This window comes from Emys orbicularis, chromosome 5 (assembly GCF_028017835.1).
Source record: "Emys orbicularis isolate rEmyOrb1 chromosome 5, rEmyOrb1.hap1, whole genome shotgun sequence".
Lineage (NCBI taxonomy): Eukaryota > Metazoa > Chordata > Testudines > Emydidae > Emys > Emys orbicularis.
This window is the reverse complement of record NC_088687.1, coordinates 76,343,540-76,357,058: the sequence shown is the minus strand read 5'-3', so window position 1 is coordinate 76,357,058 and position 13,519 is coordinate 76,343,540. Positions and strand designations below refer to the sequence as shown.

General features: G+C 36.5%; 1 protein-coding gene across 2 annotated transcripts in view; it reads left to right on the top strand.

The window, feature by feature from the left end:
- Nucleotides 1-2,895, top strand: part of GLRA3 (glycine receptor alpha 3) — a 139,156-nt gene extending 136,261 nt beyond the window's left edge. The window contains exon 9 of one of the 2 annotated variants that reach the window (XM_065405178.1): nt 2,626-2,895. In XM_065405178.1, coding sequence (XP_065261250.1) covers nt 2,626-2,895 — 270 coding nt within the window. Of the gene's footprint in view, nt 1-2,600 lie in introns of both variants that reach the window. The other variant, XM_065405179.1, reaches the window with a different exon arrangement.
- Nucleotides 2,896-13,519: the final 10,624 nt, after the last annotated feature.

Genomic DNA, 13,519 nt, shown 5'->3' with positions numbered 1-13,519 from the left:
CTATGATCCAGATCTTTAGGTGATGTACGTCAGTATACCTCCAACTGAGTGGATTCACCAGCTGAGGAGCTGATCCATTTAATTATATATAAATAAAATTGGGTTAAAAAAGAATTAGATACATTCATGGAGCATAGGTCCATCAATGGATATTTGCCAAGATGGTCAGGGACACAACCCAATTATATTTCAAAGAGAAGCAACAGAAAAATCCACCTATGAAAACAAATGAACCATCAGCATTATTTGAGAGGATTTTATTATTTTCAGATATCTTTGAGGGAGCATTCAGAAGAAGATTGATTTTAGTTAGTAACATAGAACAGAGTCTTGTGTCCCATTTTAGAGCCTGATCCTGCAGACACACTCTGAGAGTAGTCCTTGCTATTGCAAGAAATCAAACACTTATTTTAGGTCAATGGAACTACTCACTGTAGTAAGTCCTACATCCAGTAGCAAGTATATGGAGGGTGAGGCCCTTAGTCAGATTCTGGGTATTTAAAAATCTATTGGCCAAATTCATCTTACATGTAACTCCACTGAAGTCAAGAGTTACACAAGATGAATTTAGCACTTCATATTTCACCTATTAAAAGTATTACAACGAAGATGTTATTTCCCAGGTTTTTAGAAAACAAATACTGGTACCAGAGTACTTAGTTTAAAACAGTTTTGTTTAATCACATCATAACATTTGCACCCTGCTATCATTTTATATTTCTGTTATTCATCCCCATGTTTTATTAACCTACTGCTGTTTTCTTGCTGTCATGTTAATTTTCCTTTTTTTGTTTACTAGAGTGCATTACTAATTACAATAAAGCCACTATAGAAGTGTTATTAAAACAGAGAACTGTGAATAAGTTTATAGGATTGCAACAGTATAAATTTAAAAAGCATTTCAGTGGAATGGCAACCATTCTCAGATTCCATTGCTGAGATTTTAAAATCCCTGAGGTGACTGTCAGCCTAAACTTTTCAATGTAACTGAATGTTTGTGTTTTTTCCAGAATACGCTGATTTGTCGACACCAAAACTGATCACAGGAAAGGAATGGTTTTGACAAACTCCTCATTTAAAAAAATAAAAATAAAAAATTGAACAAGCTTTGAAATTTTCAAGACAATCGATTTTGAAAACAAAAACTTCATTTTTTTTTTTGGTTCAGAAGGACTTTTGGTTTAGAAGTTTGTAGGAAAAAATATAAAAGTCTAAATCAAAATGAAATGTTTTGAAATGAAACATTTCAATTGATCTGATAGGATTCTGTCTATTTTTGGTTCATGAAAAAAAATTAAGATTTTCACTTTTCATCCTAATACAGAACAGGGGCTTTTTTTGAAAGCTCAAAAATTCTCATGGGATGGAAGGAACTGATTTTTCCCCCCCTAAGTCTAACTTGTAACTTTATTTTCTTCTAGTCGTTTAAGGCAACAGCTTTCCTGGACTACATCATTATTTGTGAAATAAGATGTGAATACTTATTTTTTTATTTTGTTGCACTTCAGAGATTTTAAAAGCATATGGTTATAGAGCACTTAAACGAGATCAGATAAGAACAAGAAATAGGTTCAAATATGAATTCCTCAAAAGTAATTGGATTACTCTTCAGTAGGATATGTATTGAAGAAGAAACACATAGTTTAAAGGTAAAGGAGACTTTGGGATATACTTTCAGTCAGTTTTGGACCTGGTCTCAGTTCCTGTGTACAATTTATATATCTATATTTGCACCTGCAGAATAAGTTACAGTAGCAAATTTGACCCTGTGCATCTCTCCCTACCTGGTACCCATAATTGGGTAAGTAGCGATGCAAAATGTGCTCACAAAATGAAAGCCACGTCTTTGGACATGTACCACATCCCCATGTATGTATATAATTCTTCTTTCCATTCAGTGGATTTAGGACCAAATTCAATTCTCAGTCACACATGAGTAAATCCAGAATAACTGCATTGACATCAACAGATTTGTTCTGTATGTACAGTGGAGAAACTGCAAAGAATATGGCCCTTAGTTTTGATCCCTGTACCTTAGCTTTCTCTACTTATAACATTTTACCTACAATTTCCCTTCATTTTAAAAAAGAATTCTTTTTATTTGATGTATCTATATGAAACTATAGAAATAAGGTGTAAGAATTAGACTAATTAGATGTACAGTAGTACAGTATTCAAGCAGGCAGAATTCCCACTAATTTAATTGATGTCAACATGTTATATGTACTATGATAGCACAATGGGGCCCTGGCCTCTAGACACTATGTACAGTACAAATGATATGGTCCCTGTCCAAAAGAGCAATGCGAGTTTTGCCTGGCTGAAGACCAGGGAATTGGGCCCTAAATGGGAAAGAACAGAGTAAATTGATCATTTGTCCAATCACAGATCATTAGAAATAATGGAAGATGAATAGATTATGTATTTAAAAATGCCAGTTGGTGAAATCCTGCCCTTCTTGATTTTAAAGGGTGTTTTGCCATTGACTTCAATGGGACCAAGATGTCATCCAGCAAATATAAAGTGGTGGGTTAAAGAAGCCACTGAAGTAAGGACGTAGAACTTTGTTTTCAGCAGGTTAGACATCTATGTAACTGAAGAACTTTCTTACTTTTCTTGCAACAGGACGATGAGGTAAGGGAAAGTCGATTCAGTTTTACAGCCTATGGAGTGGGACCATGTCTGCAAGGAAAAGATGGAGTGACTCCAAAGGGGCCAAATAATCCCATTCAAGCTGCACCAAAAAGCCTCGATGAAATGAGGAAGGTATTCATTGACCGAGCCAAGAAAATTGATACCATTTCCAGAGCTTGCTTCCCATTAGCCTTTCTGATTTTCAACATTTTTTATTGGGTTATCTATAAAATCATTAGGCATGAGGACATTCACCAATAACAAGATTAAGGCTTCTAGTACATACTGTTTGGCTGGCATGTTCAGCAGGAGGTTTTCCATTACAAATGTGCATACAGCTGCTTACTGGGATAGTTAAAAGGCATAAAGAAAGAGATCCCATTTGACTTGCTATGCAGAGTCACTATTGGACAGATGAAGAATGACACCCAATGAAGGTATATCTGCTATTACTAAGTTTCTACTTCATACTAACTAAAAACAATCAACTTTTTCATAGTAAAAAAATCACAACACTATACTACAGCTTTACTGCCAATGTGTTTATACATACTTTTACATTGTGGTATAATTGTACAGTATTCTTTAAAGTTCCTTACAATTTTTTAATTCAGCTGTATTTTTAAAAAATATTACAAAATGGGTCTAACATGTCTTAGATGACTCCCATAGTAACAGATTAAAGGAGGGTTAGAAATTTGAATATAAAGTTTACAAATTAGTAATGAACTACTGATTTGAGTTTTAGAGCTCAAGCACATTTTCTTGTTTTAACGACAGTGGGTTTTATAATGAGCACAGGACACATTTAAATTATATTATGGGGTTCTTTTTTAAAAAAAGAAAGAAAAAAAATGTACTCATACAAAGCACTTCATAAATGGATTATGGTTCCCCTGGAGCTTAAAAACATGGCAATGTAATGCCCAAAGTAGCACCAAATATCTATTGCCCAGTCTGAAGCGACCCACTAGTCAAACTTTCTGGTACTGTGCATATCACAATGGGAACAAGGTACTGTTAACGGATTGTTGCCCTTAAGTACTTTTAATTACTCACAATCACCCTTGGATAAATTGAAAGAGAAAATAAAAAATCAAAAGGATTAAAAGATGTTTCTCTCATCAGGTAACTGTTCAGAAACCACAGTATTTGTGGAGACAAGGCAGACAATTAAAAATGACATCAAGATAAGTTTCTGTGAAAAGTGACATTAAAAACAAAACAAAAAGGATGTCACTTAGACTATACCTATGATAAAAGTAACTTTTATGAACTTTTTTGAAGCTGACTATGGCAACATTTCTGCACAGCTACTTCCATTATCATCAGTGAAAGTTTGATATACAATTACATAAAGGTAACCAGGTCAGTCTTTTTTTGAATGATTTGTTTGATGAGAAGATTCTGACATGACTTCTTAGACACTGGCAGAAAATAGTCTGTATCTTAGAAAACACTAAGCAGTTCTAAAAATATATCAGGACAATCTTTTATTTTATTTTTACTGCACTTCATGATAAAAGATAACTGTTGTAGCAAATTTTCCCTACTTAGAATTACATAGATCACATTCATTGCTTCTTTCAAATTATTACACAATAGATTTTATATCATTTAAAAAAATAACTTCCAGTAAATAATGTTGCCACTTCTCTAATGAAAAGCAAAAAAAGTTGTTCTAAAATGTGGAAACCTATAGACAGCTATAGGCAAGAGCACACCTGATGCTTTGAACTTGTAATGAAATCCAATAGCTAAGACAATTTATTATTGAAAAGTTTTTGTTTTGAGCACATTTAAAATTTTTGGTTTGTTACAGCTCAAAGTGCATACACAAAAGCAAAACAACTGGAGGCAAACATCTGCTGCATTACTAGAGGCATATTGCATATGAACTAGTCATAGCAACATATCCTTGCATTGAAGATTAGAACACAACATTGGTTTTGTTTGAGGATTAACTAGGGTTTTTTTTAAAAGAATGGCAATCTGGTTGTGCTAGATTGTCTCAGAAAACAATTGCATAACCCTCTTCAATTTTGAATATGCTCCTATTTAGGTTTTGCAGTAATGCGTAACATTGATTTATAGCAATTGTTTAGGGATATGTGATATAATTTTCACAAATATATTTATATATCCTGTCCAGAAAAACTGAACTCATTAACTCGTGTGTGTGTGTGTGTGTGTGTGTGTGTGTGTGTGTGTGTGTGTGTGTGTTATATACACAAGAGTGAGAAGCTGGCCAAGTGGCTTTTGTCTCCTGCAAACTATTAAATACTATAAATCTCTGGAAAGATTTGTTGGTGCATTTCTGCGCCCATTGTATTCAGTGGTAAAGTGTCCCATTTATTTCAAGAGGAGTAGGATTGGGCCCATTATCATGAGGCATTCATAAAATGTTATACAATTCTCCATGCTTGTCTTTTGTTCTTTTCTCTTTCTTATTTAAAATAATGATCTTCCCTTCCAACACCAATAAAGGAACTCTGGATGAATCAATGTATAAAGTGTACTAGGCCAGATCCTGAGCTGGAATAAATACAGTCCCTAGAGCTACACCAGTTTACACCAGCTGAGGATCTCACTCAGACTTTCCAAAGAAGTCCAATAGGCTGAATATTATACATACACAAGTTGGTTTTGAAGACACTTGAACAGAGCCGAATAATACAATTACAAAGTTAAACATTCAATAGTGGGAGAATACTAAGATTTAGAAAAGAGGTTATCAGATGGGAAAAAAAAAGACAAAGTCTTAAGAGCAAGATAGAAAATGGAATAGGCACTAACAGTGGCAAAATTGTGTGGCGGGACAGAGAAAAGTAGAGAAGAGCCAGATAAGATCAATAATTATCCATGAACATCCTCCTCCTCCCCCTTGAGTGACAGGGGGAAAGAGGGGGAGGGGAATCAGTGTAGCCTACTATTTCTGCAACTACTGTATGGTAATCACATTAGCAACTACAGTATATACATTGTAAACCCATAAACCTTCAGTTTGATTGCTTTTCAGACATCCCTAATGGATTAAAATGATGTATATTTAATATGTGACAACAGGCAGTGTATTACATTGATACTAATGGGAGCCATGTATTGAAGGGAGTATATTATATACTCCTGTAGAGGATTGCAAAGTATTTCTAAGTGTATATATTTATAGTTCTGTATGTTCCTTTTTTAAAAATAGGAGAAATCTGTTATTGGATTATTTCTGGAATGTCTTTGCTTTAGTAACAGTACTAAGAACAGAAATGGTTGAGACAGAAGGGACAAGCTATAGTGATTTATTTTGTAACTACTTAAACAATCATCTAGCAAGTTGTGATTTTTTTTAAGTTAACTACTTGGAGTGCAGTCTTGCCCCACTGAATTCAATGGGGTCAAGATTTCTCCCCCAGAAGACAACTCCACATTTTTTATGAGATCCTTATGGTAACAATTGCCTATGTAACAGAGGCCTTTTCAATCAGCTAAGAAACATTTATTTCAGCAAAAGGCACTGTAGCCAGTCAGCAGTTTGCAGCTTAAACTTTATGTCAAGTATTCATATTCCATTGAATATAAAAAAAAATCATAAGATGACAGAATTGTTAAGTAAGATTTTAAGTTGTCTCATGTCACAAAATACCAGCTACCCATTAGTGCCTATGGCAAAAGAGTCCAAAATACCAGCAGACGTGCCAACCAAATCCAGGAATGATCTCTCAGTGCCAGGGGCTCATCTGCTAGGAAGATCTTAGTCTTAAAACAGATTCTCTTTATACCATATAATGCCAGGGTGGACTATATAGAGGGAGTGACAAAACATCACAACACACCTACCCTACACCCATGTTAGGCAAACCAACGTTGGAAGAAACTGTAAATGTTAAGGAAGAGATTGGGATATTTATGCCACAGGTGTGGGTAGAGGGCAGTACAGAGAGTCAGAGGAAGAGAAGTAAGGAGGTTCCTGCTGAGTTCTAACAAACTGTTTTCCTATGCACAAAAATTTTCATGATTTCAAAATTATGTTCTGATTTGGGACAGGAAACAGTTGAATATTGAAAAGTGTTCAAGAACCAAAAATCCCCCCAGTAAAATTAAAAAATCAGTTCAGGTCAGCTGAAATATTTTGATGATTTCAAGACGTTTTGTTTAAACATTTAAAAACTATAATTAGCTGAATGAAAAAAGTCATTTCAAATGGGAACACTGGAATTTTTCCTTTCTTAAAGTTTAAATGTTTCATTTTGATATATTTCAAGAAAAAAATTCTGATGTTTTTCAAGTTGAGAAACTGACTCTTTCCCATGAAAAGTTTCAGCTTTGATGAATCAGCACTTTCAGGCCAAAAAAAATAAAAAATAAAAATTCATTGAAAAATTCCCCAACCAGCCCTACTTGTTATGCCTCAGGCAAAGCGTCTCCTTGCCCCAGAGATGTTAATCTGCTGCCCTCAATGCACTGGCCGTAGTGTCCCTGTGCCCTCCAGAGTGCCGGGACTGCTAATGTAAGAGGCCTTTGGTTAACCACTCAAGGAGGGCAGGCTTCTTGCCCACGTAAAGCCCTGTGTCTTCCACACTGTTTGCAAGTCAGCTTGTGTACTCCTGCTTTCTGTGGTTGTGCCATGAAACAAAGTTGGAGAACCAAAGTAATGCATTGAGACTAGAGAAATAATTTGGGGCCCAATGTGCCATACTAGTTACACAGGTAGAAAGAAATCCATTCTCATAGAACTAGTGCAGGAATAATGGAAAAGGAAGCTGTGATCATGTGGCATGCTCCTCATGTTCCACAGTGCCACAGGATCTCCTCCATGCATTTGGAGTGCAATGTGTCTGGGGCAAACTGCTGACCTTAGAATAGGTGCTGTACACTACAGTCACCTTTTAAATGGCAGATTCCCATGAGGAAGTAAAAGAGTTTATGCTGCTTAGACCAGCATTAACTCCCCTTCCATGCCTTCTTCCTCCCTCAGAGGAAGAGGGATAAGGCAGAAGTGAAGGAAGAGGAGCCTATGGCTGCATGGCTCAGGAGCACTAAGCCAAAAGGTGGGGAAGGACAGAAAGCAATGTGGCAGAAGTACCTTGCTCCTTAGGTGGTTGCCCCAAGATGCACAATCTTGGAACCTGCTTTCTTCAGGGGTTTGAAGACTGGAGTTTCCAGACCACACCACCTGTTAAAACCCTCCATTCTTGAGAGAAAACAAGAGAAAGTGCCATAAGAACTGTGTATCATATTATATTCAAACAGCTACAGGCCTCCTCGTTTTTTAGCAGCTAACTCATAGTTAAGGTGCTAACTGAATCACAAGATGATCTTCAAAATAATTGCCACTGAGTTGTGGACAAGATGTGAAAAAGTAATAATGGACCTCTATGAATACTGGTAATTTGGAAAAGCCAGATTAGACCTATTTAAGAAAAAAATTGCTGGAACAATATAAAACACTCAAGTATTATATTATGACAGCTATTTTTTAAAATATACTACCAGACATTTTGCTGTAACTATATTACATTCATTTAAAAAGTGACCTGTACAATATAAAATTCAGAAGACTAAAAGTCTTACAACTGCTGTAGAAATCAAGTCCAGTCACTTTAGCCTTTTACATTTTATAGGCACTGAATGTTAGTGCAGTGCTAATTACATACTCAAAATGTATACAAAATTGTGAACTTCAAAGTAAGCTAATTAAAATCAAAATTGCAGTGAAAGCCTAGTATTGCAGGATCTGCCATTTCGCGAAGGATGTGGGGCCTTACTCAGTTAAATTCCTCAGTGTAGCAGCTTAGAATATGGTTAAATGCCACCACACCTTGGCACAAATGAAACCTAAACAAAGCAAACCTCATGTTGGTTTTAATAGTTACTTCCAATAAGAATGCATTAGTGTTCATTGTTTCCTGATGTTTCTAAGATGATGGGGGGCAAAAGAAGAAAATATAGTTCTTTTTATTTATAAGTTACCTATTCAAAGGCATATTTAAACTAACTCATTGCTTTCACCATATTGTAGCTTCAAGGAACCTTGACAGCAGGCACCAGTTTTTTAATGGATTGGTGGAAGTCACAAACAACTTGAGTTCCCCCCCCCCCTTTTGTCCTAGATCAGCTGTATATAGTCTCTCTGAATTCTCTGACATGTTTGCCCTCTCTTAGCTCTCCGCTTCTCTCTTTGAAGCACTTTTCTTGTAGGCTGCTTTATGAAAAGTCCAGTTTAAACCCTAGATATGCTTCTGTTTAAGCAATTCAGATATGCACTTTAGACTGCAGGAATGAAGAAATGCTTCCACTTGTACCATGGTAAATTCCAGAACTACTGTTCGATAATATAGTTGAAACCAAGATTCAGATTAAAAGAGTAAAAAATCATACATAGTTTAGAACAGCAAAAGATAAAAAGTCTTCCTTAACCCTAGAAGGATTCAAGTGTATTATTTCTAGCAATAATTTTGTATTAGATGAAAATGAGTTCATATGATAACCAAGCCCAATTAAACTTGTTGGATGCAAGAAAGTGGTGCACTTAGTATTTACATTTAGCACTTATTGGCCCTTTATGTATAAATTCTGCTCTCATGTAGACTATTGTAGGAGTTAATCTGATCTAACAGAGCAGAATTTGGCCTTATACCTCTAAACTGCTGATCTAATGAATTCTTACAATACCCCTATAAATTAGCAAAGTATTTTTATCTACATCTTACTGTACAAGATGGATTATTTATAAGAGAATTATGTCAAACAAGCATAATTTTTTAAAGGCTAACATGAAAAATATTTTTTTTAAAAATCACAAATTAAACTGCTTGTTAGCAAGAAGTAGATTTTTCTTTTTGCAATAGTTATAGAAATGGTGCCTTCAGGCAACATGTTACATACAGTAGTTCCTGAAATATTATCAGTTTGGCAGGCTTGTGAAAGCAGGTTAGATTGCCAGAAGCAGTAGGTGTAATGCTAGAAGAGAGTGTCAGCTCATCCTGCATTCTTGACATGCTTGAATATTATTGCACTTCTTCACTTTCATCTTTGTGAAATATGCAAGAGACATTTCTTACATTTGTAATTTAAAATATATGATAGAATGAAGTTAATAGATAAATGGACTGAAGTAAATATTGACATTCCATGGATATGTAATTGTGAGCTGTTATGAAGAAATTGTGCCATAAGCTTTCAACATAAAATTTTATTATATACAGTAGCTTGTGTGATAGTGATCCAAGCTTTTTTAAGAGGCTAAATAAATATATATTAATATGAGTGTATTACTTGTCTGATTTTTAAACATATCTTCCTGTGAATTCTGTCTAAAAAGACAATGGCAGTTTTCATTTAGAAGTATTTCTTTTTAGTAAAATTCTATAAAAAAGTGACATGCATGAATTTGATTAAATTCCTTTGTATTATAGTACCTTATATTCAGCACTACAGCTAACATTCTCTGCAGACAGAGATGTTAAAACATGTGCAGTTTATGGTATTCATGTTATTGTAGATATTTTGTTCAAAAAAAAATAAAGCTAACTTTTTTCAGAATACTGCTCAATGTTTTCAGATATCAGTTCTGTTTGATCCACACAGCAGATCTCGACTCCAATAGTCTGCTCTCCCTGCATACACAGAATGTCCCTTTGAGAACCCCAGCAAGTAGATCTAAAGACCTGATCCACAATCCTTGAAGTCTATGTGTCTCAAGTGAATAATTTTGCCCTACTACACTAAACTAATTTATATTTTAAAAAGAATCATTTCTCTTATTATATTGGCCTTTGACAAGCTGCAACATTTTTTCTACTTCTGTAATGCAATATTGTTGTGAACGGATATTATAGTGATAAGAGACACTTCCTTTTTAATGTAAACCACTTAAAGTTTGCTATTACCAAAACATAGGATTCTTCAGACACTAGGAGGACTAAAATGAGTCATAAGTAAACGGGCACAATAATGTATTGAGGCTGTATGAAAGACAAATTTTAGAGTTAAGCAAATAAAAATATCCCCCTAATTAGGAAATTTCTACTGAGACATAAATTTGAACCAGACATTCTAATTCATCTATTTAGGTCAGTGAAAATAAACTAGGATTTTTTTAATAACTAATTAAGAAATATTTTAATTTATCATATCAATATGCATCCTATACTTCAAGTCCTGTAACTGACAAAATGAAGCAATTCACCAATTTTATTTTGTTAGTACAAAAAAATCCCCAGTAATGTCATCAGATCCTATGTACTTATCCTCACCATTTAAACCCTCTCAGTACTATGGGGCTACTCCAAATCCCATTCAAGTATCTGGGAGTCTCTCACTGACTTCAGTGAGTTTTGGATCAAGTTCACTAACAAGCCAGAAGAGCTGGACTATAATATAGAGCCGACCCATTGTGAAGAGACCATGCAACACTGCATCAATCCTTGGCACCATACAAATACATGTTCATTAGACATTCTATAGGTCTGGTAAGCATTCAAGGGATTGTTTTAAAAAAGCATATGATCACTAACTTACATAAGGTAAATTAGTGGAGTTACACTAGTGTAGAAGAAGTTAATGTGTGGTGAGGTCATTCTGATGTCACTGTAAGTGGTTGGGGCTTTTGTCTAGCTAGTCAGAGAAGAGACGTGGCTCTCTGTCCCTTAAAGGGGCAAGAGTTACCTGCTACATGGCAGGCAGCTTCATACCAGATCAGCATGGGGATGCGGACACAAACCCTCCCACCCCCTAGTTGACTGGAAGATAGCATTTATGCCCACATTTGTGCAGTAAAAAAAAGAGCTCTGTTTTCATCTGAACCTGGTGGAGCAACACCCACCATCCCACTCCTGGAAATCGTTAAAGAACCAGGTTTTGTCATGACTGGCAGAGGGCTTTTGCTCCTTCGGGGGGGGGGGGAGGGGGAAGAAAAAGAGTGAGGAGGGGGGAAGAGAGTGGGAATGAATTTTTCCCCTCTCCACCAGATTTGCCAGGGCAAGGTTGGGTTTTTTTAACCTTACCCACAGCGGGTTGGGGACTTAGTGGGGGCAAAAAACAAAAAGGAGGATTAGGCTATGATGTTGCAACTCTTTATGTAAGCTTGGAGCAGTAGGCCAGTGCAGGTACTCTGTAGGGAGTGGATATGTTGATACCAGGTGCCTGGGGTGGACTACATGGAGAATGCCACACTCAGGGCAGACAGTCCCAAAAACTGGTGGTTTATTCTATAATTAGATTCTTGAAGCCAGTAACAAAAGATTCTGCAGTACCACATTGGTTAATCAGAAGCCACACACACACACAAAAAAAAGTCCCCTTTAGGCATTCCAGCCCTTGGCTCCCATCCAGACAAACAGGTCTAATACTGAAAACCTGATTCACCATATGTTAGGTTCTTACTAATTCCAAAGAATCAGACACTTTCCCCAGGTCAATATGCATTTCAGATCTTACCCAAATATCATGCTTTCAGCTAATCCTTAGTAAAACTAACTAAAGATTTATTAATAAAAAGATGTATCTATTAACCATTCAGAAATGATTGCAAAGTCCTCATATCAGGTTTATAGCAGTGATGGAACAGACTGCTGGCTTGCAAAAGTTTCTGTGGTAACTTCCAAAAGATTGGAAGGTCCTCAATCCGTAGTTCAAGACACTCGTTTTAGTTGTACATCCACAATCCAAAGAATTAGAGCAGGAAAGAGGTAAAATGGAGGAATTTCAGGTGCCTTTTATATCCTTCACCATGTACATAGAAATTTACTGTCCTAAACAAACAAAGCCCACAGCTTGTGTATGGAAAGTTACTGGCCCCAAATGTAGTCCAGCGTCACATGAAGAGGTATGCAATAGGCTCATGTTTTGCTGAATCACAGGGTGGCCATTGGCTCCTTGCTATCTGAAGCAGCCGCAGGAAGACCTACTGGGTGGGCTGAGATTCTTCAATGGCCCATTTGTGAAAGCTGAGTGTCCTCAATAGGCCATCAATATATAGCTATCTAGCCCTGATGTAAGTCTGTGGGGTGTCACCCAGGAAAACCCCACAGGTTTGCGATTCAAATACATAGCCAATATTCAAAACTTCAGCTACAAAGATGATACGTGCATATAAACAGGGTAATCATACTTAACTTACATGACATACTCTGTACAAGGTTTATGGAAATTGTGGAACAGTGGTAACAGGGATATAAAATTATCACCTTTCTTATACACAGTATCACACCTTGGCCAGATTAAATCTTTCCCAAATCCATTTTAAGAGAGTGGAAACAGCGGTGTTCGGAGCTCCTATGACTACTATGGCAAGGAGTCACTCACCCAACCCTCATTCAAGGGGGGTGGCAAGTTCTAGTAACAGATTGGCTGGGGACCAGGATGGGTAAGGGGAGGGCTATGAACAGCCCCTTGGGTATATGAAAGGGATTATGGAATTATCTGTGCTGTACAATTTTATCTGCCAGGTAATCCCAGACATTTAGGAATCAGGCTGTGGCCTAATTAAACCACATCCAGTGTCTCCTGTCCTCCTTCCAGCATTGCCAATCAGGCTGAAACTATTTAAACTAAGAGGACATTTAAATTACTTTAAATAAGAGCTACCAAACAGGGGAGTTTGAGAGGGAGAAAAGGAGATCTCCCTGCTGAACAATACGTTGAATACTAATTTTGGGGTGAGTGTGCTTGTTTTGGCTGTTTGGGTTTCTCTTGTTCAGGTTAAAAGTTAGTGTCAGTTGGGATTGTGTGTTTGGGGACGGTTTGAGCCTTTGTTCCCCTTGATCAACTTCAATCAGCCTTGTAATCACCTTCCCCCTGTGTGATTAATGAGGGGTAGGACTGACCTAGGACAGAAAAACTTAAAAGCCAGAGGCTAAGCAACCAAGGGAAGCTAGCAAACAGGGGACAA